Source organism: Dendropsophus ebraccatus, chromosome 2, assembly GCF_027789765.1.
Source record: "Dendropsophus ebraccatus isolate aDenEbr1 chromosome 2, aDenEbr1.pat, whole genome shotgun sequence".
Classification (NCBI taxonomy): domain Eukaryota; kingdom Metazoa; phylum Chordata; class Amphibia; order Anura; family Hylidae; genus Dendropsophus; species Dendropsophus ebraccatus.
In genome coordinates, this window is record NC_091455.1 from 158,131,548 (window position 1) to 158,157,967 (window position 26,420).

The 26,420-nt window shown below is 42.9% G+C and overlaps 2 protein-coding genes across 2 annotated transcripts; one reads left to right on the top strand and one right to left on the bottom strand.

The window, feature by feature from the left end:
• Positions 1–5,029: 5,029 nt before the first annotated feature.
• SEC61B (SEC61 translocon subunit beta) lies at positions 5,030–12,183 on the bottom strand. The gene is made up of 4 exons (XM_069958574.1): positions 12,075–12,183; positions 11,179–11,276; positions 9,113–9,214; positions 5,030–5,345 (listed from the first exon to the last, which is right to left on the bottom strand). Exons 1-4 carry the CDS (start codon positions 12,075–12,077, stop codon positions 5,258–5,260), a joined length of 291 nt encoding a protein of 96 aa, XP_069814675.1. The 5' UTR covers positions 12,078–12,183; the 3' UTR covers positions 5,030–5,257.
• A 75-nt stretch (positions 12,184–12,258) lies between these two features.
• On the top strand, positions 12,259–23,759 carry ALG2 (ALG2 alpha-1,3/1,6-mannosyltransferase). Its single transcript, XM_069958573.1, has 3 exons — positions 12,259–12,623; positions 16,730–17,060; positions 21,991–23,759. Exons 2-3 carry the CDS (start codon positions 16,749–16,751, stop codon positions 22,891–22,893), a joined length of 1,215 nt encoding a protein of 404 aa, XP_069814674.1. The 5' UTR covers positions 12,259–12,623; positions 16,730–16,748; the 3' UTR covers positions 22,894–23,759.
• The last annotated feature ends 2,661 nt before the right edge of the window (positions 23,760–26,420 follow it).

Here is a 26,420-nt window from a genome sequence, read left to right on the forward strand (position 1 = left end):
AACAATGATGCCAAGCACCAGCTTCCTTTTAAAGTGTCCAGTGGTGTCATTCTTACTTAATCATGACAGATTGATCTCCAGCCCTGTCCTCATCAACACCCACACCTGTGTTAATGGAGCACGGAAACGATGTTAGCTGGTCCTTTTAAGGCAGGGCTGCAATGATGTTGAAATGTATTTTGGGGGATAAAGTTCATTTTCTAGGAAAATATTGACCTTGCAAGTAATTGCTGTTAAGCTGATCACTCTTTATAACATTCTGGAGTATATGCAAATTGCCATTTTAAAAACTAAAGCAGTAAACTTTGTAAAAATTAATATTTGTATCATTCTCAAAACTTTTGGCCATGACTGTACAAACAATGATTTTCAACAGCCATTTTCAGTATCAAATAACACCTGCTGTTTAACATACTTTGGCAGCCATCATTGCAATTGGTAGATTATTTAAGTTTAGATTAAATAATGGCCGTTGTTATGAAATACGGCCCTTGTTTTTTACATAGTGTGAACATAGCCTAAAGCTATGCCCCTGGGCACTTGTGGTAAGCCCCCACCACTAATAACAACCCTCCTGTACATAGTTGCTCACAACTAGCTGGAATAGCAGGTATAGTGCTCAGTATATGAGAGGAGAGAAGTCATATGGTGTAGCAGGAACTCCATATTATGTGCTGGACGCAGCAGCCAGGGAGCACATGCATGGGTGAGTAGATCTTTCGCTCACCCATCCCGATGAAACCCCCACATGACAGGCGGCACCCTGTGTGCCTGGAATTCTAGATGCTTTCCCGATATGCATCAGGAAAGTGTCTTAAATTCTGGAGCTCCCATAAACTTCTATGAGGGCGTCCGTGCCGGAATTCTGGAAGAAAATAGGACAACATCTATACAATCCTGAGGACGGTTACCCTTCAGAAAAAAATCCCGAAGGGTGTGTGTCACTAACATAACCCTATGGGTGCAGTGCAGTGCAGTGTTTCTAAAGCCTTAATTTAGTACATACATATTGAAAACATGGATTTCTTTGGTGCTTGTGACCTTATACTGGTTTAGCACAAGTTTCTTGTATGGCAAGTTGTATGCACTTGTATACAGGTAATGCTGCAACATAACATATGTATAAATGCCATACGCATGGATTTATCATATGTTCACACCCATTACCCTTGTAATGGTTGTCAGGTGTGTTTTTTTTTTTTTTTCTTAACTAGAGATGAGCGAATGTACAGTAATAATAAAGCGATGCTTCTCCCAGTTTTCCAGGACTGGATACAGCTTTTCCCAGCACCCAGGGAGGAGCAGCAGTGAGTTAAAAGGCAGCCAGCTGATGAGCAGATCGCAGAGATAATGAATTGCTTCGCTATTAGGGTACAAACCCATTTGCTGGATCCGCAGCGAGTTTCTCACTTCGAATACGCAGCGAAACTCGCTGCGGATCCCGGCCCTGTTTACTCAATGGCATACAAACCCCCGGCCGCTGGAGACTATACATCACCGGGTCCCCGCTCCTGCTTGCGTCGGGGCTCCCGGTGTCTTCAAGTCCTGCTCAGCCAACCAGTGTGCTGCGGCGGGGCAGCGCACGGATAGGCGGTTCCCGGCACGTCCTGCTCTGCCAAAGCAAGGATAAGGTGATGTATAGTCTCCAGCGGCCGGGGGGTTAACAGGATGTACATCCCTGCTGCGAGTTTGTATGCCATTGAGTAAACAGGGCCGGGATCTGCAGCGAGTCTCCCTGCGACTTTGTAGTGAGAAACTCGCTTCAGATCCGGCAAGTGGGTTTGTACGCTTACTGTAAATTCTCTCATCTCTAAAATCAACACCATTCTTGATCAACTTGTCTCTATGCTAAACAAGCTAAAAATATACCAAACTTTTTTTCACAAGAGAAATTGCTGTGCATACATAAAGATGATCAAAATGGTAAAAGACAATTGTAATAAACAGGTTGAATAAATTATTTTCGTACAGATCATTTACGTAAGAGAGGGATTCAAGTATGGGGTTCAATAAAGTCACAGCCCTCTATGTTCTATCTTCTCCCTCAGTCTCATTACAGCCGTCCATGTACTAGCTTGTCCCCAAGAAAGCAGAATTGTGTATGGCTAAAATTTGACTAAACGGGTCATCCAACGTTAGAAAAACATGGAGACAGCACCGCTTTGTCTTCAGTTTGGGTGGAGTTTTGCAACTCAGTTTCACTGAAGTAAATGGCACTCAATTGCAAACCACACCTGAACTGGAGACCATAGTCGTCTTGTGGCCATGTTTTTCTAATGCTGGATATTCTCTTTAAAGGGGTTATCCAGCGCTACAAAAACATGGCCACTTTTCCCCCTACTGTTGTCTCCAGTTCAGGTGCAGTTTGCAATTAAGCTCCATTTACTTCAATGGAACTGAGTTTCAAAACTCCACCCAAACTGGAGACAACAGTAGGGGGAAAGTGGCCATGTTTTTGTAGCACTGGATAACCCCTTTAAGAGGTTTTCCAGTGCTACAAAAACATGGCCACTTTCTTTCAGAGACAACACGACTGCTGTCTCCAGTTTAGGTACGGTTTGCAATTAAGCTCCATTCACTTAAATGGAACTGAACAGCAAAGCCCCCACCCAAGCTGGAGACAAGAGTGGGACTGTCTCTGGTAGAAAGTGGCCATGTTTTTGTAGCGCTGCATAACCTCTTTAAATCACCCAGCCCTGTGCCATAGTAAGAAGGATAAAGGAAGAAACCATGGCACTCTGGTAGTAATGCGATATGGGTGAAAGTTTATTTACAAAGAAAATGTGCTTTGTTCCTTCAAACTAGAAAAATAGAGACAGTAAGAATATAGACCAATGTTTCGGTCCTCCCAGACCTTCATCAAGCCAAAGTCTCTGTTAGTTGTGTCCGGATTGTCTGGGTCTAAAGGCCCTATTGCACCAACAGATCTGACGACAGATTATCTGCCAAAGATTTGAAGCCAAACCCAGGAACAGACTATAATCAGAGATCAGGTCATAAAGGAAAGACTGGATTTCTCCTCTTTTCAAATCCACTCCTGGGTTTGGCTTCAAATCTTTGGCAGATAATCTTTCGTCAGATCTGTTGGTGGAATAGGGCCTTCAGGGTCCTATTACACTGAGCGAATTTTAACGACTAACGATAAGCGATCGCAAACTAGATTGTTTATCATTAACCTGAAAATCGTTCACCATATTACACAGAATGATAATAGTTACAGTAGTTACTATGATCGTTTATTCCTTCTGATCCCAGCAAAACAATGAACAATGTGCAATTACACTGAACGATTAGTGAAAAAACGCGGAACTTAAGCAAACGTGGAATTATAGCGAACGATTAACGATAATTTTAGGTCCAGATCTAAATCAACGACATACTAACGATTTTTCGATCGTTGCCTGCAATTACGGAGCAATTATCGTTTAAATTCGAACGATTTAAAGATTTTTTGCACGATAATCGTCCCATGTAATAAGGCCCTTACTTCACAAGAGCCTGACAATCCTGACACCACTAGCAGAGAGACTTTGCCTTGAGAAAGGTCCGGGAGGACAAATACGTTGCTCTATATTCTTATTGTCTCTATTTGTCTGGTTGGAAATAAGGAACAAAGCACATTTTCTTTGGAAGTAATGTGATATGGGTTAAAGTTTATTTACAAAGTAGCGTGGTTACTTCCTTCCTTCATGTAGGGTTAGGGGAACCCTTTTACACAGAGCACGTACCTTTAACAAACAGTACAGTTACAAATTCTTTTTACTATTATGTCATAGTAAGAGAAACCTGACAGAAAAGAACATTATAGTGTTAACAGTTTCTTAAAGGGGTTGTCTGGGAGCAGAAGCAGGCGTCAGCCTTCATCTTCTCAGCACTCACTTCATTTGAAACCACATCCACTTGCAATATCTAATAAATTAATGATGTTGCTGCAACATCAGCGACATTGTGCATTTATACATTATGTGCGAGCTCGCACACAGTGTTTGGTATATACCCCTACCCCCTCTACATCTTCACATGACCAGAAAGTCTTCCAGATTTCTAAGGAAACCGTGATAAATTTCCAAACCCATAGGGTTATATAAGTCATGGAAACCCTCCAGGATTTTTTCTGAAGGGCATCCGTTCTGGGAAAAAAAAAAAAAAGGCAGGATTTTATTGATTCTGTTCTATTTTTGTCCCAAACTCCAGCACATACACACCCAAAGAAGTCTATGGGAACACCGGAATTCCAGACATTTTCCTGCTGCAGGAAAATGTCCGAAATTCCGGATTGGTTGCCAGGACAACACAGGGCCTGGCCGAACAGCAGCTTGGAAAGCCCCGTCAGAGTGCCCCCCTGCTGGATATCCAGCGCTCCACTTCAACCCCACTCCAGCAGTAGCCAGGTCCACAGGAGACCCTAGGACCACCACCAAGGCAGCAGGAGAACCACGCAAGAGCCACAGTGCCATCACCAGGCAGTGGTAGCAGGAACACCCGGAACAGCGCCCCCACAAAGCACTAAACCTTGCTACCACTGCTACCGTTATCTACTAAACTGCTGCCCACTACTACTCCCCTCATCTACTATAATGCTGCCTACTACATATCCCCTCATCAATCTACTCTTCTACCCTCATCTACCTCTTCTCATCAGGAAATCCTGAAGGCAATTCCTGATGGTTATTTTATTCTTTCCTAAAGGTACAAAAATTGCCATATGGAAATCCTGATGGTTTCTTGAAGTCTTTTGAGGCCTCCTGATCAGGATTTCCTGACAGTAAAAACTGACAGGGCTGTGTGAGAGGGCCTTCTGCTTCCTTGACAACCCCTTTACTTAGTTATTGGTTTTTATAATTTAAAATCGAAATTGTTTAGGTGTTACTGTACCAAAGTTTATATACATTTTTGACATAAGTCATATGAATTAGAGATGGAAAGATGTGATAAGCACAGCAACAAATCTGCAGAAGGTCATTCATAAAAGGCACATTTCTATGACAATAGAAAATTATATTGTATATCACATACAAGGCACAAAATCTCTGGGTCATAGCATTTATTTTACCCCCTTCCATAAGACTACATCAAGCAAAATGCCAGTTTTAACATGACAGTGACCAGTTTATTTACAGGCTATAACATTCTGAAATATGGCCTTTAACTGTTGTAGAAAAGAGATAAAAGTCTGTTGAAAATCAATGTTATGTCTGCACTTGTTCTCTGAAGTCCAAAATGATTTGGTCCAGTAATACATAAGCAAGTAAGCACTTCATGAACGTGTGTATTTTCCCCAAATATGCAGCATGAAGACTGAAGCAATAAAAAGCAGACTCATCACCAGAACTGGAACAGGGCCTCTATAAAAAAAACAAAAACAAATATATTTAGCAAGGTAAGCAGCAAAGTATTTTGTTGTTCACATCTAACTAGAGAACTTACAAAAATCATGCTTTAGTGGTTGTCATACATCGTCCATGTGTTCTTAACAATGAGGGGAATAAGCAACTAGCAGATACTGGCAACTTCCTTACTGGTGTCACATGGTAGTGTTCTGGAACTGTCATATAAAAAGGTGAAACTACCAGCTTACTGCTCCGATGCCTTCAACTCTGCTCTGAAACCTTCACCCCAATGGCGTGAGTAGATAGTGTAGAAAGGATGGCATAGCTTCAGCAATTTATGAACGAAAGCTTCTTTGGTTTATTAAAGCATCACCAAATGTGTATGTGAAACACTGCGTTTCGGGAGCATTTTTTTTCTCTCAATAGTGCACCCCTTACTCATGGCATTGGTGCGCCATAAAAAAAAAACAAAAAAAAACAAAAAAAAAACACCCCAAACGCATCAGCGTTTTCTAGGAACTGGAGTGTTTCAGGTACACATTTGGTGATGCTTTAAAGGGGTAGTGCGGCGCTAAAAAATTATTCACAGAATAACACACATTACAAAGTTATACAACTTTGTAATGTATGTTATGTCTGTGAATCGCCCCCTTCCAGTGTCCCACCACCCCCGCCTGTGTACCCGGAAGTGTGTGGTGCATTATACATTACCTGATCCGTGTCTAGAGCCGTCCGCCATTTTGTGCCAAACGTCATCTTCGGACGGATGAATCCTTGCCGCCGCCCCCTCTCCACCCGAAGATGACGTTTGGCACAAAATGGCGGACGGCCCTAGACACGATCAGGTAATGTATAATGCACCACACACTTCCGGGTACACGGGCGGGACACGGGAAGGGGGCAATTCACAGACATAACATACATTACAAAGTTGTATAACTTTGTAATGTGTGTTATTCTGTGAATAATTTTTTAGCGCCGCACTACCCCTTTAATAAACTGAAAAAGCTTGCTTTCAGAAATTGCTGGAGCCATGCCATCCTTTAAAGCGTAACTATAATTTCAGTAGCCAAAAAATGAAATTTCTCAAATAAAAAGCCCACGTGTTACCCTTCAAAAAGAGCCCTAAACTGCGTTGAGATATCCCCAGTTGTTTGGCTCAGAAGAATAAATACATTTTTCTTCTGGCTGAGAGAAAGTGGGCGTGGCCTCTCCCTCATCTCCCTGGCTGGGTCCCTCTATTCACTGACCAGCACCTTAGCAGATGTATCACACACAGTGGCATCAGATAGAGCCCCAGCATACAGTATCACAATGTAAGATTAGATACAGAGCCCCAGCAGATGGTATCACACACAGTGGGATTAGATACAGCCATCTGCTCTCATTACACTGTAGGATAATGTCAGCCATGGAGGTGGGGGCACCTGCTGCAGACCTCTGATAGTGAATGTTATATGTACTATGGAAGGACTACAGCCGTGTTGTGCTGGGACTTGTAGTCCTCCCCTCAGTGACTCACCCACTCTCCCTCATGCAGCACATTGGAGTCATGGCTGGGATGTCCCTCCTTGTTGAAGCACTGAGTACTTGTCTCTCCATCCATCTCCTCCCCTGCGCTGCTCCTCACACAACACCCTCAGCTCTGCTATGTGATCTCTGTGAGGGGAAGGGGGAGAACGTGCTGCTAGGAGGAGGGGGAGGAGGTTTTGTTTATGTGTGTGTCAGGGCTGTTATCTGATGCTGCTGTCGGAATCTGATGCTGCTGTCGGAGTCTGTACTCTAAGTACAGATCTGCAGGGAGGGGGCGTGTCCAGCAGGAATGCAGAAATAAGTCAGAGCCAGACACAGCTGTAAGGGCATAATCAGCCTTATGTATTTAAAAAAAAAACTGTTCATTTTAGGTTATTAATGTATATTGCAAAAATTGTTCTCATGCCCTGAGCTAACTAAAACTGAAAGGTCAAAATATTTTATAGTTACGCTTTAAGTATTCTGGAACTGCCACTGCAGTTTTTCAGTCAAAGCCAGATGTGGATCCAGCATTATAATTTTAATTCCTTCATTTATATTTCCCATCCCCATTGAATATACTCTGGGTTTGGCTTAAAAACTACAGTGGCAGTTTTCCTTAACAAAAAAAATAAATAAATAATAAAATGAACTGCTGTGTTTGACATCAGCCATAAGGTGCCTACTAAGATGAGCGAACCTGGAGAATGCTAGAGTCCATCCGAACCTGATCGTTCGGCATTTGATTAACGGTGGCTGCTGAAGTTGGATAAAGCTCTTAGGTTGTCTGGAAAACATGGATACAGCGAATGACTATCCCTGTTTTCTACATAGCCTTAGGGATTTATCCAACTTCAGCAGCCATGGCTAATCAAATGCCGAACGATCGGGTTCGGATGGACTCGAGAATGCTCGAGGTTCACTCATCTCTAGTGCCTGCACATCTTCAATGACTGAATGAGCCCCAGTGCTCCCAAGGAGCGAATAAGTGGATATTTCTATAGCATTCACAAAAACGGCATTACTTAAAGGGGTTGTCCAGTTTAAAACTTCTTTCTTTCTGTTCCTTTCCCAAAGTTATACATACCACCCGTGTGCTTCCAGTTCCGGTCTGGTCATTTTCCCTGACTTTGAGCCCCTCTACAGCTACACAGGAAGTTCTGTAGTTCTAAAAATGTCTATGACTGTTGTCACAATACATGTTACTGTCCTCCATTTTGTGCCAATACATCACAGAACGTGTCATAGCACTGGGCGGTCCTGGCAGTGAGAGACTCCCATCAGTTTGTTACACTCAGTGTCACATGTCCCTTTTTAGCCATTGACCGTGCTCTTCAGTACCATCACCACATGGTCCCTCAGAGCCAATAGAATCACAGAAATTGACCCTGCTGCCTAATAGTGCAGTGTTCTGTGGAGAAGAAATTGACTGTGTTCTATGGAAGGAGAGAACAGTGAACACTACTCCCCCCCCCCCCCCATCATCATCTCCCCCATCCAGCAGAGCTTGTATTTACATGCAGGGACATCACTGGAGCTCAGTGGTAGTCCGCTCTTCTCCATAGATACTGTATTTATGCAATGCAGAAGAGCTGACTGCCTGTGCTGGCTGCTTCTTTCATGTTAAAGTAGAGGCAGCAGCAACTGGGGATATGGTGAGGAATCATATGGGGAAATTATGTCTGTGTGCTGGTGTTTTTGTGGTTCTTACTTTAGATAGGCTAGTGGTCACTGGGGGGAGGGAATGTGGGAGGAATTACAAGTAGTAGGCTGGTGGAAGGGGGCGGGCTCCAAAACACAGAGAATGCTAGTCCCTTTACCAGTTTACCAGGTCCCTTGCTCAAATGATCCAAACCAGGAAGTAAAGAAAAGATAGGTGAGAAGAAAAATGTCCACAGTGGCCCCAAAACATAGCGGATCACAGCATAAATTCTTAGGTGGACTAGGGTGAGCTAGAACTACTACGCCTGCATTTTTTTAAAATCTTGCATACAGTTGAACATCCTCTTTAAAGAAAATTTAAATCCTGCGGCAGTCACTGGGCAAATGAATTGCATTAGTTTGATTAATTGTACAGCCCTATGGACAAGTATGAGGTTGGGGGGGCCAAACCTTTGCAACCCCCCCCCCCCCCGGCCCTTGTGGTTGTTTTTGACCAGCTAAAAAGAAGATTGCTCAACACATGAGGACACCACACAAATTATGAAACTCAGTGGTTTGTCAGTAGCAAATATATAACTGACTGACAAAATTAAAAAAAAAACACTTACACTTTAAGACCTGGAGAATCCTCAGTGTAGAATCTCCACATGCCTCCTGTACCTGCAGATGTGGTACGTCCTGAACTTCTTGTACCACTGCTTGCAGTTTTCCTATCAGGATTTAAAATAAATAAATACAATAAATTTAGCAATCATTTACTGAAAGGGCATCTGTCAGCAGGGTCTCTTATAATAATCTACAGGTATGGATAAAGAGCGCTAGCGATGCCAATACAATACATCAGATATGGGTTTCTGTTGCGTTATTCTGGAGAGCTCTCTTTATTGTTAGTAATATGCTAATAAGCGAAGCGCACTGATAAACTTACCTGCTAGATCTTGTGACACCACCTTATGAACGTTCAACGCTTTCCTCTGCAGTGACGCAGATGTCATCTACCCTGCAATGTTTGTGCAGTAACAACCCAGTGCTGCCATGCTGGAGATGTTACTGTGCATGCATAAGAGAAGATTTGACAAGTTCAGTCAACACTACTGATGAGTGATCCATAGCTCTTCAGTCACTGATCGGAAGTGCTGATATTTGGCACCTAAACCACTCAGTGAACAGGGCCAGAAGCAGTCTCCGTTTACTGTGTAGCGGTGGCCACCTGTAACTGCAGCTCAGCAAGTGAATAGGAGCTGACATGCAGTTACAGGTGGCCACCACAACACAGTGAGCAGAGACAAAGTGTTTTTAGTCCTGTTCCTTGAGCAGCCTTTGATTAGCTTTCCTGTGTCTATTTTAGCCAGTAAAATCCTTTCATATTCATAAGGCCACATTGTCACAGGCTGGTGGGCAGGTCTAGCGATGCACTTTGCAGCCAGATAATGCTCCCAGTGCACTCATTAGTATATTACTGATAATGCAGATTTCTCCAAAAACTGAAACAGAAACACATAACAAAGGCATCTATGTGATCAGTGTCACTGACACTCTTTATACCCATAGTTTATATTGTTGATAGCTTTCCTTTAAAATCATAATTGTATTCAATTACCTTTAATCAACTGATACTGATCAACAATTAAACCAAATATAACGTATAATTCTGCTCCTAATCTTCGGTGTTTAAAAGGAGAAGTCCGGCAAACATTTTTATTAAAGTACTATATTGTCCCCCAAAAGTTATACAAATTACCAATATACACTTATTAAGGGAAATGCTTATAAAGTGCTTTTTTCCCTGCACTTACTACTGCATCAAGGCTTCACTTCCTGGATAACATGGTGATGTCACGACCAGACTCCCAGAGCTGTGCGGGCTGTGCCTGCTGGAGAGGATGATGGCAGAGAGATGCTCAGTGCCCCTCCAGTGCCCTGTGTCCCCCTGCCACCAGTCTCTCCAGTAGCCACAGCCGCACAGCTCTGGGAGTCGGGTCGTGCCATCACCATTTTATCCAGTGAAGCAAGTGAAGCCTTAATGCAGTAATAAATGCAGGGGAAAAAAAAGCACTTTATAAGTATTTCCCATAATAAGTGTGTATTGGTGATTTGTATAATTTGTGGTGTGTAAAATTTTATATTACAGCTAATATGGTCATGTCTAGCTGTGTTGCCCGGCCATCATGCTCTCCAGTGCCACAGCCCGCACAGCTCTGGGAGTCGGGTCATGACATCACCATTTTATCCAGGAAGTGACACCTTGATGCAGTAGTAAGTGCAGAGAAAATAGCACCTTTTGTGCATTTCTCGTAAGTGTATATTGGTGATTTGAATAACTTTTAGGGGGCAATACAATACTTTAATAAAAAATTTCGCTGGACTTCTCCTTTAACAACTGGATTTCCCACAGATCATAAGAATGAAGGAGTCTATTTTCCTGCACAGTGCTCCAGCAATCCACTGTTTGTGCAGATACTACAACCAAGCACCATTTACTTGAATGAGGAAGAGATGCACCTGGGTATAAATGTGCTGAGTAAAAGAAAGAGACAAGGCCCGTCATTCTTACAATCACTGCACATTCCAAAATTCTGATCCCTAGTATTAGCATGGGACATTTCTTATAGAAATGCCATCACTTTCTCTGGCTGGAGTACCCAAGACTATGCCACACCAAAATATTTCCTACCTTTGTCTCACAGTGGATCCTGCTGCTCTAGGTGAAACAGCTTTGCTTGGGGATCGTCCAGAAGCACCAACATTGGTGTTACTTGCTGCAGGACCAGGCTGGGAAAAAATATAGTGTTGATTAGTTATGCAGCAATCTATACTGAATACTAAGGAGAAAATATGTCACCATTAAACATGAAAACGTAATCAACCTGTACATATGTGGGTAGCTTCAGAAACCTTACAGCAATGGCAGCCCACAGGAGAGGATTTTATTACACAGAAAAGGTTCATGGCACATGATGGGTTATCACTGGTTCCCTTTAAAGGGGCACAATTCACGTGTCCTCTTCTAAACACCCCTTGAATTAGACTTTATTACAGAGCAGAAAAATACACGTTGTGGCGGCCCCTTTCTGGATTGGTTAGTAAATTGATAGAGTGACAACTAGACCAGTGGTGCACCCCTAAGGCCGTGCACACACAGAACCAACACTAAGGGGGTGATTTATCAAACTGGTGTAAAGAATAATTCTTAGTTGCCCCTAGCAACCAATCAGATTCCACCTGTCATTCCTGTTTCTTTGAAAAATGAAAGGTGGAATCTGATTGGTTGCTAGGGGTAACTAAAACAATTCTACTTTACACCAGTTTGATAAATCTCCCCCTTAGTCCCTAGTCCGTGTAGCTGACTACATGAGCCATTAAAGTGGTGGACCTGCTGCTCAGCACTTTACTGGTTGGCTGTATGGCAGTGTATACGTGGGGCATACAGCGCTAATAAGGAGTCACCCCGGCATACCCGTAAATAACTGTTTCCACCCATCATCCCTGCAATGGAACAAGAATAAAGAACATGCGCTTGTACAACACGTAATCTGGAGTAACCCGCATAGATAAGCGCCGAGCTCTCACCATTCTGCTGAGGAGTCGTCCACACAGACACCGTTCTCTTCTATCCTTGATCTACAGCCCAAAAAGAGCAAAGCAGCGTCACTTATTCAATGTAGAGGAAAGAACACGTCACCGGAAGTCCAAGCGGCAGCCAATCACCGCGCCGCTCGCCTGCGTAGTAACACGTTGCGTCCTTTTACTTTTCGACCCCTGGTTAGAAGAGGGAAAATATGGTGTTGGCTTTGTCGCCCCGTGGTTGCACACGTCTACAGGAGCCGCCATTTTACCGTAGATAAAGTCCAATCAAAAGCCGTTGTAAATGTCTCCGCTTTGGTGGCTATTGGGTTGCGGACACAAAACATCTCACATGTTGTAATGCCATTTGCGGACGTTGTGGCATCTGGGCTTCTAGGACACGTCAGCGCTCATGGCCTAGAAGCTAAGCGCCTTGTGTGATGGTGCTGAGACTCTGAATGGTCACTAGTGAGTGCGCAGCTCGGCGTGCTGTGGAGCCCAGTATGTGAGGAGTCCGAAGCCCACATACATTCTTTGTACAGACCACAGCCGGGTGTAAGTACACAGCTTACAGACAAATATCACAGATATCTGCTTTTATATTATGGCTTCTTGCACATTACGTGAGCAGTTTAGTCACGTTAGGGATGGAGCTATCCAGGAGTAGATGCTGTAACACTCACATAGGGGACGAGTGCTTACCAAGAGACTGATATACCATGGTAAATATAAGAATTTTTTTCTAAGGGTGCGTTCACACCTACAGGATCTGCAGCAGATTTGATGCTGTGTTCAGTTATTTAAATGAAATATGCTGCAGAAAATCAGCTGCAGATCCTGTTGGTGTGAATGCACCATAAAGGTTCTAAACACTGTGCCCCATCATGTCTCCTTGGAGAGTGTAATCAGTGGTGGGTGACATGCCAAGGTAATGCACATCCCCTTGCCTGGCCAGAGAATGTATCAGAATGCCACCTTCACACAACGTAAGGTTTGCTTAAATAACGTCCCTTGTTGCAGGTTTGTACCAATGACCGTTATTCAATGAAGTGGCCGATTGCTTTAATTAGTATGGAATCCCGGCCGGAGTGTATACACACTGTATACACTCCGGCCGGGATTTAATGCGGCCGCACAAAAGAAACTGAAATTCATTAAATAGTGGCTGCACAAAGTTGACAGTGCAGATAATGTAAAGTGCGGCTCCGGCCACACTTTATATTGTCTGCAATGGTTAATTAGAGTGCAGGCACACCTGAACGTGCCAGCATTCCAATTGAAAGGAGTTAAGGTCATCCGTCCGGAACTGCAGCCATTCTATGACACAGAGATGTTACAGAACCGCCACTGATTGGATAGTGTGAACCCGGCCTATTTCTACACCGCTCACCAGCAGTGTACACAGTATTTTCTCATGGGTTATGATTTAAAAACTATACCGTCATACCATTACAAAAGGTAATCTGTCATCCAGATTTCACGTTCCAAACTGCTGACACTGTTCGATAGCTGTTATGTCAAGGAGACACACGGTACCATTCATATATCCATCTGTGCTCCCAGAAGTTAGAAAAATTCTTTTATTCTCTGGTGGAAAAAGTCAGAGAGGCTTTCTCAAATTCCTGATCTGCTGTAAGCTACAGTGGTTTGCAATAAATTAGAATATCAACATTTTTTTTTTTTCAGTAATTCAATTTAAAAAGTGATCTCATAAATTCTATAGAGTCATTACATACAGTGAAGTTTCAACTTCAACTTTTTCAAGCGTTTATTTCTGTTAAAGTTAATGATTATGGATTACAGCCAAGAAAAACCCAAAAGTTAGTATTTCAGAAAATTTTAATAATATATAAAACCAACTGAAAAAGAAAAATTATTTTAACACAGAAATGTCGACCAAATGAAAAGTCTGTACAGTAAATGTCTGTACTTGGTCGGGGCACCTTTTGCATGAATGACTGCATCAATGCAGCGTGGCATGGAGGCAATCAGCTGATGGCACTGCAGAGGTGTTTTTGAAGCCCAGGTTGCTTTGATAGCGGCCTTCAGCTCGTCTGCATTGTTGAGCCTGGTGTCTTTCAAATTCCTCTTTACAATACCCCATAAATTCTCTATGGGGTGAAGGTCTGGGGAGTTGTCTGGCCAATCAAGCACAGTGATGCTGTGGTTAGTAAACCAGGTATTGGCACTTTTGGCAGTGTGGACAGGCACAAGCACTGTAGAATGTCTCATCTCCCCCCCTCCCTGCTTGATTTACACCTGGAAGCAGAGTCCCAAGCAGGTTCAGGTATGGGAGGGGGGGGGAGTAAGGAGGTGTTACAGCTTGCTCTGTAAATTGCATCTGACAGGCCCACTTTAAAGGGGAACTATCAGGAGGTTAGACAGATCTAACCTGCTGATAACCCCCTATTGTGTACGGGGCACGGTGTACGTTACCTTCCTCCTCTGGGCCATTCCCATGCTGTTAGCATTGTAATCCTCAGTCCAGAGCACTGTTAGGAGCACTGCCCTGCCCCCAAAGTGTGACCTGGCATACCAGCTCCATTGATTATCAATAGGAGTGGGCCGGCTTGCACGATAGGAACGGGGCAGTGCTCCGAACCTAAGATTACACTGCTAATAGCACAGGAAGGGCACAGAGGAGGAAGGTAAGATAAATACCTTCCTCCTTGGCACCCCATACACTATAGGGGGCTATCAGCAGGTTAGATTCATCTAACCTGCTGATTGTTCTTCTTTAAGTACAAACTACTGTAAACAGTCGAATAAGACCAAAAATAAGCCAACTATATGTGACAAATAATGCCAGCACACCATGACCTCTATGATTACCACTACACAGTGACGGGATAATACCACGGTACTGATCCTGAACACAATTCGCATTCCGCTGCTATTTGTTTCAGCAACTTTCGATGTCATGCTGCTCCCACGGGAATTGGCCAATCAGTGTAGATTCTATGCTGAGTGGCCATTACTAGTGGGAGTGGCACGTCATTAAATGTTGTTGAAACGTGGAGCAGGCAGCCCAGGATCTGGCAGGTAAGTGTACATTATTGCCATGTATTCTGCAGCCCCAGCAGGATGCCCAGTTATCAATTTAGAGGAGGAGGTGAGAGAATGTTGCTACTTTCCTCCTTCTCCTCCTGCCAAAAAGCAGAGAGGAGACAAACCGCTCCTGTACAGCAGAGAACACAGAACAAAATCATGCAATCTTCTCACACCAACTTCCCAGATAACCACTGACTTTTCTGACCTGTGATTCCAGGTTTTGTGCACCCAGTCTCCAAACTGCACAAGCTGTTTCTCTCCTCTTCCTGCTCATTTATCCCCCTCTGCCCCTTCCCCTCCATAGGTTATAATGGACGCAGCATGTAGTATATCACCTCCGCTGCTGATTTAACATTATTTATCATCCTCTCCAGCAGCCACAGCCCGCACAGCTCTGGGAGTGGGGTTCTCCTGACCATTCATCTACAGATGATGTCGATGGACATAGGGGTTGTGTGATACAAAACCTCCACCCAAATTCTTTGTTTCAGGAGAGCTAAGCCACAGCGAGAGCTGGTTAGGAAGGAGAACTAAGAGCCAAATGATCGATTTAAGGTGTATGGCCTGCTTTACTTTCACCTACACATTTTCTGAACTTGTTTCTCTTTTTCTGTACTTACAGGCCACATCCAGTATAGATATATGGAAATTATATAGAATCTGGACTTGCAGTCATAGTTATCCCCGGAAACAACCTTTTACTTCTTTAGGACTTTAGAAGGTTTTATTTTGATGTAACGGATGTGTAATTCTTTATGGAGCTGTGGTCACATACATTATATGTTAAAATGTCCCTTTAGGGTAGCTTTACACATACCGTATTGCAGCAGATTTTCTGCTGCGGATCCACAGCAGATTTGACTAAATGAATGAACACAGCATCAAATCTGCCCCATTAAATCTTCTACAGATCCGCAGCAGATTTGACAGTGCGGCCAGTGAACCTGCTGATATGAGCCAGCCGCTCTTTACCTCATGATTCCAGGGCTGCAAGTCTGTGCTGCCCGGTATAGTGTAGTTCTCCGCTAATTGCTGATATGCTAATTAGCGGTTTGGGAGCACTTGAGGCGTTCCCCATGCTCCCGGAGCACCTACTTGGCCCCCCTAGTCTGCCTCCTCCCAGCCCGCCCACTATGCATATTCATATATACATAGCTAGGCTGCTTGTAACGGGCTGCTTCTTGCACATGCGCCGTAACAAGCGGCCTAGCTATGCATATATGAATATGCATAGTGGACAGGTCGGGAGGAGGCAGGCTAGGGGGGCCAAGCAGGTGCTCCGGGAGCATGGGGAATGCCCCAAATTCTCTCAAACCGCTAATTAGCATATCAGCAATTAGTGGACAACTACACTATTCCAGACCGCACAAAAATATGACTTACAGCCCTGGAGTCATGAGGTAAATAGCGACTGGCTATCAGCTGGTTCACTGGCCGCTTTAATGCTGTGTTCATTCATTTAGTCAAATCTGCTGCACATCCGCAGCAGAAAATCCGCTGCGGTGTGGTATGTGTGAAGATACCCATAATTTATTTTTCTTTGAAACTGAAACCTGTGGTTGTTCAGTACAGATGAATGAAACCTAATTTATGGCATGTTTTCTCTACAGATTCTATCCATCTTATAACATGGGACCCTCTGTGTTATTTATTCATCCAGACCTCGGAATAGGAGGAGCAGAGAGACTTGTTGTTGATGCGGCACTTGCACTTAAATCACATGGCTGTCAAGTTCAAATTTGGACAGCCCATTATGACGTCAATCATTGTTTCTCAGAGACAAGAGATTCAGGCATCCCAATTAGATGCTGTGGAGATTGGCTTCCTCGAAGCTTTTTTGGTAGATTCCTGGCTCTATGTGCATACATTCGAATGATATTTCTAGCCTTCTACATAGTCTTCCTCAGTGGAGAACAATTTGATGTTTTGTTTTGTGACCAGGTAAGTTTTACTTTTACACTCCTGCTTACAGTAAGACACAGTTGGGAAAAAAGTATTTGATACAGTGCTGACTTTGCAAGTTTTTTCACCTACAAACAATAAAGAGGTTTGTTAATTTTTATCACAGGAACACGTCAACTGTGAGAGACAGAATCTGGTAAAAAAAATCCTAAAAAATCACATGATTTTTAAATAATTATTTAGCATTTTATTGCATGGGATAAGTATTTGATAGAACAGAAAAACAGAACTTTAATATTCGGTACAGAAACCTTTGCTTTCAATTAAAGGTCAGTCATTTCCTGCAGTTCGTGACCAAGTTTGCAGACACTACAGCAGGGATTTTTTTTTCCCACCCCTTCATACAGATCTCCTCCAGATCTCTCAGGTTTTGGGATGGGGTTTTGATCTCTGAGGCTGGGGGCAACATTGGGTTTCAGCTCCCTCCAAATATTTTCTATTTTGATCAGGTTTGGAGACTGGCGAGGCCACTTCAGGACCTTAAATTGATTTTGATGATAGGCAACCTATGTAATGTATTTTGTTTGATTGCTTTTAAAAAATATAAAAACTAAAAAAAAAACTAATTGTGTTTAAAATTGCTCTGTTATAACACTTATCCTTATAACACTTTTATTTTTTTTGGTCTATGGGGCTATTTGCGTATATGCCACTTTTTGATCACTTTTTATTCCAATTTTTTACGAATTTGAAGTGACCTGAAATCTTTGGTCTCTGCAGTTGATCTCTGCAATCAGTGTTCCATTACTAAGGGCTAATGGAGCCCATAGTAAAGGATTGCTGAGCAAGTAGGAAGAATCGATCCACCAATAGACCACTGGGGATGCAGTTTTAACAGCATTTAAAGCGACTCTGTACCCACAAACTGCCCCCCCCCCTGAACTGTTTGTACCTTTGGATAGCTGCTTTTAATCCTAGATCTGTTCTTGGGTCCGTTTGGCAGGTGATGCAGTTATTGTCCTAAAAAACAACTTTTAAACTGGCAGCCCCGTGCCCAACGGGAGAGGCCTAAATTGTGTATGCATAAGGCTGGCACAACCTCTCTGTCCCTCCTCCCCGCCCTCCTCATCATTAGGAATGCTCCAGGCAGATTGCCTACTATTCGTCAGCTGTGTCAGCCCGACACATGGGCTGGATCGTTTAGACACCTGTGCAAATGTTCAGCATGGAGGAAACGTTCCAGTGACATTCCTAAATTTCTAATAATGAAGAGGGTGGGGAGCAGGGACGGAGGGGTGGTGCAAAGTTAGGGCAAAGATACTCTAAGCCCCGGCTGTTGGGCATTGTCAGTTTTTACGCTGTAGTTAAATGGCTAGCAAAACTGATAGCACCTGGAAGTGGCACGGTACAGAGCGGGGTCACAGCTTGACCCCTCTCTGTACCCTCTTAGGAACTCCATGACATAACAAGTATGTCATGGCTCCTTAACCCCTTAGGGATCAAGCCTATTTGGGCCTTAATGACCATGCTCATTTTTCAAAATCTGACCTGTCTCACTTTATGCGCTTATAGCCCAGTGATGCTTTAACGTATGCTAGCGATTCTGAGATAGTTTTAACATATGGTACTTTCTGTTAGTGGCAAAATTTGGTGACTGTCTTGTGTTTTTTTTGAAAAACATCAAAATATCATGAAAAATTAAAAAAATTGCACTTTTACGAACTTTGAAATTCTTTGCTTCTGAAAAAAGAAAGTCACATGAAAAAAATTAGTAAATCACATTATCAATATGTCCTCTTTATTTTGGCTTCATTTCGTAAACATATTTCACTTTTTTAGGGTGTTACGGGGCTTAGAAATGTATCAGCAAATTATCAAATTTTCATGAAATTTCCAAAACTGATTTTTTTTTTTAGGGACCAGTTCTTTTTTTTAAGTTTATTTAGGAGGCTTGTATACTGGAAACCCCCATGACCCCATTTTGGAAACTAGACACCTTAAAGATTTAATCTAGCGGTATAAAGAGCATTTTAACCCTTCAGGGGCTGAAGGAAAGTATTCACCATTAGGCCAGAAAAAAATGGAAAATAGAAATTTTCCAATACTATATTTGTTATGATTAAAGTATCTCATTTTCATAATAAACATGAGAGAAAATGCACCCCAAATTTTGTAACGCAGGTTCTCCTGAGTACAACGGTACCCCATATGCGGGCGTAAACCACTGTATGGGCACATAGCAGGCCTCAGAAGGGAAGGAGCGCCTATTAGCATTTCCAGTTCAGATTTTGCTGAAGAAGTTTCTGAGCACCAGGTGCGTTTGCAGAGCCCCTGTAATGTCTGCAGAATAGAACCCCCCCAAAAGTCACCCCATTTTGGAAAGTACACCCCTCAAGGAATTTATCTTGGGGTGTTGTGAGCATTTTGACCCCACAGGTATTGGAGGAAAGTATTCAAAACTAGACCGTAAAAATGAAAAAAAAAATTTTTTTCCAATAACATTTTTGTTTAGTTTGAAATTTCTCAATTTCACTAGGAACAGTGGAGAAAAAGCACCCCAACACTTGTAACGGAGCTTCTCCTGAGTACAATGGTACCCCATATGTGGTGGCGACGGGCAATCTGGGGTGGCGACGGGCAATCTGGGGTGGCGACGGGCAATCTGGGGTGGCGACGGGCAATCTGGGGTGGCGACGGGCAATCTGGGGTGGCGACGGGCAATCTGGGGTGGCGACGGGCAATCTGGGGTGGCGACGGGCAATCTGGGGTGGCGACGGGCAATCTGGGGTGGCGACGGGCAATCTGGGGTGGCGACGGGTAATCCGCGGTGGTTACGGGTAATCCGCGGTAGTTACGGGTAATCCGCAGCACTTGACTTTGGTGACAGGGGTAAAAAAGTGCCGGCACCATTTGGAACAAGCGATCAGCGGTATATAGTATATACCGCTGATCACTTGTACTGGGACCACACCGGGTGGTCCCCGATCATTGCCCCTTGCTCTCTGCCACCTCCGGTGGTGGAGAGAATGAAGCTTTGATCATTTTTAGGAATCCATCACTGTGAACAGATTCTGTTCACAATGATGGCCGCCCAGGGAGGGGAGGGTCAGTGACCAGGTCACTAGGGTTAATTCTGGGGACAGGGGGGGAACATGTTTTCATCTCCTCTCACCGTGGATTCACTGTGGGAAGAGATGAAAGCGTTCAGCTGCGCTGGCAATGCCCGTTACCAGTGGCCGCCGTTATACTGGTAATAACGGCGATCGCCGGTGAGACTGGCCGGGACTGAGCCCACACTCTGCCCCAACCCCTCAGCTACCTCCGGTAGCTGAGAGGAGGGGGCTGTGGGCCTTACCGGCGCTGCTGCACTATTCTGCACCATCGCCATAAAGAGCTGATGGCAGCAATATAGAGCCCATTAGTGATCGCTGTAAAAATCCGTATCGGCGGTCACTAATAACATAATACATGTATTCTCTGGGTCACTACGGTTATGGCGATACCACATTTGTGTAGGGTTTTTTTAACTATTACCACTTTGGCGCAATAGAAACTATCTTCCTAGCAAAAACCCACAAAAACTGTTGCCACATTGCAAGATCCATGGCGTTCTTATCTTTTGCGCAACAGAGCTGGTTTTGCGCTTATTTTTTGCGGGAAGATCTGTAGTTTCTATTGATACCAAGTTTTATAAGTATATGACTTTTTGATCTCTTTTATTACGTATTTTCTAAAGTGGATTGATAAAATACAGCTATTCTGGTACTGTTTTTTTTTTCAGCGTGTGTCGTGCGGTATAATTATTGATATTGTTTTATAGATTGGGTTGTTAGGGATGTGGCGATACCAAATATGTATAGGATTTGTGTTTTTTATCACTTTTATGTAATGTTTTATAGTGTATGGGGAATGTAATTAATTTTTATTGGGGGGGCTGAGGGGTGTTTTGTGTGTTTGGTGCACGTTTTTTTTTTTCACTTTAACACTAGTGTACATTACTGTACAATAGTGTAATACTGATCAGTGATCATTGATACTGATACTCAATACACTGCATTACTATTGTCAGTTCAGTTGTCAGTTGTCACACTGATAGCTGGTCTCCCGCACTGCTGCCGCCGGCCGGCAATTTGTTCCGATGCGTACGCAGTTAAAAGGCGTACGCATCGGAATAAAGCCCATTAGTGACCGCGTGAAAAGGCAGCATGGCGGTCACTAAGGGGTTAAAGCGAATGTACCAGCAGTACATTTGCTTTAAGTTTTTCACATGATAGAATGACGCCAGTGCCACAGTCCTTTTTTTGAACTGCGGCCCGATTCCCGCGTACGGCACCGTTCTATTCCCAGACACCGTCTGGGGATGAAGCACTGGAGGTGTCTCCAGTGCTTCAGCCCCAGCTGGTGCCTGGGAATAGAATGGCGCTGTACGCGGGAATCGGGCAGCGGTTCAAAAACAGGACCAAGGCACCAGCTTCCCTGTGCTAGCGCCAATCTATCCATGTAAAAAACCAGTGAATGTGCTGGTATATTTGCTTTAAGGGGTTAACTATGCTGCTGAGGCTCTGAGGGAGATGTTGGTGATATATACTTACCTGTCCAATTCTGCCACCACTGGACCACCCACTCTTCTCCACTGTTTGCATTTTCAAAACATCTGGTGATGCGCCATTCCCATCGGACGTACAGACTAAGCATAGTCTCTATACTGGCTATGCGGAGCTTCCATTTCTGGAGGGAACGTCATGTTTTGAAATTACTGACAGCGGAGAGCAGATGGCCTGGAATCCAGCGGAGGAATAGGACAGGTAAGTATATATCTCTGACATTTCCCGGGCAGCGCTGGCAGCGTAGTTAAAAAAAAAAAATAGTGCACTAACACTTTAGTATTTATATTTAGGACTTGAAGATATTAGTGTTTAGTGCATTTGCTTTTTTACGTAACCAGACTTCTTGCTGCTTCTCCTTTCAGGTGTCCGCCTGCATTCCAGTTTTTAAACTGGCCAGAAAAAGAAAACGTGTTTTATTCTATTGCCATTTTCCAGACCAGCTACTTACCCGAAGGATATCATTGGTTAAGAAGATCTATAGAGCTCCCATTGATTGGCTGGAAGAGAATACAACAGGAATGGCGGACTGTATTGTGGTTAATAGTCTTTTTACGGCTAACATTTTCAAAGAAACATTTACAACATTATCTCATATAGAACCTGATGTTTTATATCCGTCATTGAATGTTAGCAACTTCCAGTCCTGCAATTTTGATGGTCTGGCTGAACTTGTACCTACAAAGAGAAAGATTGTATTTCTTTCAATCAACAGATACGAGAGAAAGAAAAACCTTAACCTTGCACTGGAATCTTTGTGTACTCTTCGTGACAAAATAAGTTTGCAAGACTGGGAGAAGGTTCATCTCATCTTGGCTGGAGGATATGATGAGAGAGTAAGCGAGAATGTAGAGTATTATGAAGAACTGAACCAGCTTGCAGTAAAGTATGACATTAGCAACCATGTTTCATTCTTAAGGTCTTTTTCTGATAAACAAAAACTCAATCTCCTACACAGTTGTGTATGTATATTATATACTCCAAGCAATGAACATTTTGGAATTGTCCCAATAGAAGCTATGTACATGTACTGCCCTGTAATAGCAGTTAACTCGGGTGGTCCTCTTGAATCTGTTGTTAATAATGTCACCGGGTTTTTATGTCCGCCTACACATGAAGCTTTTGCTAATGCGATGAAAAAGTTTATTAAAGATCCTTCCCTTAGAACAAAAATGGGAAAATCTGGGCATGAAAGAGTTTTAGAAAAGTTTTCTTTTGAAGCTTTTTCAAAGCAAGTGTACCATTACATCTGCAAGCTGGTAGACTGAAAATATCCTCAAAAATCAATATGAAACGATAAATATTTGTATACCACTTTACCAGAATGCTGCACTGAAAAAAAATTTGTTAAAGTGTAAAAACTTCTGACATGTTATAGCGACATGTCAGAAGTGCGTATTGCTTGGGATGCGACTGCTGAGAACCCCATCTTTGCTACAGGGAGGTGAATTCCGTAGACTGCTAATACAAGCAGTAGCAGAAATGAAGGGGAAGAGCATGTGCTTCCCTGCGCACCTGCCCCTTCGTTCTATCGATCGGCGGGGCTCTAAGCAGCCCAACCCCGACTGATACAGACTTCTGACATTTAGCTATATGTCAAAGGTTTTTAAAAAGGGTAGTTACACTTTAACACCTTGTGAGACTTTTTGGTTTTGAATTTAATGGGGGCTTGATGACTTTTCCAAGTAAAATTTTATTTTTTATTATAACTGTAAAAAATGTAGGTAAAACCTTTTTATTACGAGCCTAATTCTTTCCAACAAATCCATATCAAAGTTACCAAGTTACCTTGTAATCCAAGGCTTTTGCCGTATAGGATTTTTCTTTATTCATGTATCTGAAAGCCAAAACCATACATGGAACATAGACAAATTATAATGGAAAGATTTTGCACATCTTTCCTATTTTGGACTCCTTTTTGGTTTTGGATTACAAATAGTGATGCAGAATATGGTGTGATTATGTATCCCAGAAGTTGTAGGACTATGGGTCTGTGTGATATAGCTTACTTCAACATTTGACAGATACTGATTTGTCACGGAAGATTGTTTTTCAGTTTATTGTGTTTACATTATTTGATATTTCCTTCTGCACTGTGAAGCTATGTTTAAAATAAATACATTCCTTGTTAGTATTACTATTTTCTTAATTTACTTTGATGATGTTTACTGTTTTAATGATTATGTACTCTAAAAATAACTCCTTTATTTATATTGTGCCAGCTTACTCTTCATCCCTGTACCGAGTCTTATATTGACTCAAATTATTTTCTGTCCCCAAAAAACTGTGTGGTCGCACTGCTCCAAACATGTTGCCTATTTTCAGTGCAGTTCCATACCGAAGCATCTATTAATGTCATTGGGACCTCCTGTGCTGCAGAACTTCACATAGACTCTGCTTTTCTGTGGTCCTGTAGTTACCCTTTTTGAAGTTCCTCATTAGACACTCCTTTTTTTCTGTGGGAGTTTAGTCTTCCAGTACTTATCACCTGCTGTATGTCCTGCAGGAAGTGGTGTTTTGTTTCGAGTCAGACACAGTACTTTCTACTGCCACCTTTGTCTATGGCAGGAACTGTCCAAAGCAGTAGAAATCCACATAGAAAACCTTTCCTGCTTCGGACAGTTCCTGACAAGGGACAGAGGTGGCAGCAGAGAGCACTGTGTCAGACTGAAATAAAAACACCACTACCAGTACTAATCAGTTGCTGTATGTTTTGCATGAAGACTTGAGATATTTAAATAATAATATTTATTTGTATAGCGCCAACAGATTCCGCAGCAATCTGTAAAAAGAGTGCCCCTTTAACCCCTAGACGACCTAGGACGTACCGGTACGTCCTGGAAGTCTGTGCCCAGACGACCCTGGACGTACTGGTACGTCCTGAGCTACGAAGCTCACTCCGGAGCGGAGCGCGCTTCATAGCAGGTGGGGTCGCGCTGCAGTGTGACATTACGTTTAAGTGTAAGTGACAGGGGGAGTCCCCTGTCACTTACCGATCGGGACCCCCGCAGTGTGACTGCGGGGGTCCTGATCGTTAAAACGGACCGCTGGAGGTCTCTCACCTGCCTCCGATCAGCGATTTGTTCACTGAGCCTGCACAGGCAGGCTCAATGAGCAGAGTGCCGATAACACTGATCAATGCTATGCCTATGGCATAGCAATGATCATTGTATAAAATGAAAGTAATGAATGTAGAAATCCCCCAAAGGGACTTAAAATGTATAAAGAAAAAAAAGTTAAAATCACTAACACACTACCCCAAAACCCCTCCCCAATAAAAGTTTAAATCACCCCCCTTTCCCATTATATAAATAAAACATATAAAAATAAATACATAATATTCCATAGCATGCGCAATTGTTCGATCTATTAAAATATAACAAGCGTCATTGCGAACTGTGAACGGCGTACACGAAAAGAGAGAAAGAAGGGGCGCGGATTACCGATTTAATGTTACATTATATATCAAAAAAATAAATAAAAAGTGATCAAAACGTCTGATCTTCACAAATATGGTATTTATAAAAACTAGAGATAATGGCGGAAAAAAATTACACCCCATACAGCCCCATAGGTGAAAAAATAAAACTGTTATTAGCGTCACAATAAGCCCATTTTATTAATTGCCAAAGAAAAGGATTTCATAAAAAAAATATATATAACAGAGAATCTGTGTAAACCTGCATATGGTTGTGTTCAGACTTACCTATAGAATAATAGTATTATGTCGCTTTTACCATATAGTTCATTACGTAGACACAGGAACCCCCCTTTTGTACGATTTCACCTATTTATATCTTCATAAATAATATATTTGGGATTCTGTCATACATGTTATGGTAAAATGAAAGATGCCATTACAAAGTACAACTATTCCTGTAACAAACAAGCCATTACATGGCCTTGTAGATAGCTGAAAGTGCTAGAGCTCTTAGAAGGGGAGGAGGGAAAAACGAAAGCACAAAGATCAAAATTTGCGCGGTCCACTGGGTCATTTTGGGCCTGGTCCTCAAAGGGTTAAAGCGACTCTGTACCCACAATCTGCCACCCCCCCCCCCAAACCACTTGTGCCTTCAGATAGCTGCTTTTAATCCAAGATCTGCTCTGGGTTCTGTTCGGCAGGTGATGCAGTTATTGTCCTAAAAAACTTTTAAACTTGAAGCCCTGTGTTAAATTGGCGTGGCCTAGAGTACCTTTGCCCTAGGCTTGGCACCACCTCTCTGTCTCTCCTCATCATTAGGAACGCCCCTGGGCAGGTTTTTTTTTTTTAATCATCACTTGTCAGAACACTGCACAGGTGCCTTAACGATCCAACACATGTGCAGTGTTCAGAAATGCCTGGGGCATTGCTAATGGTGAGGAGGGTGGAGAGGAGGGACGGAAGGCGGTGCAAGTCTTAGGGCCCTTTTACACGGAAAGATTATCTGACAGATTATCTGCCAAAGATTTGAAGCCAAAGCCAGGAATGGACTATAAACAGAGATCAGGTAATAAAGGAAAGCCTGAGATTTCTCCTCTTTTCAAATCCATTCCTGGTTTTGGCTTCAAATCTTTGGCAGATAATCTTTCCGTGTAAAAGGGCCCTAATGCACAGACACTCTAGGCCAATAACTGCATCACCTGCCGAGCAGACCCCAGGACAGATCTTAGATTAAAAGCAGCTATCCAAAGGTACAAGCGGTTTGTGGGGGGCAGATTGTGGGTACAGAGTCGCTTTAAGCAAAGTACTGTTGCCATTATAAAATGATGTTACAGGCACATATAAATACACATAAAAGATGGAAAACAGACATCA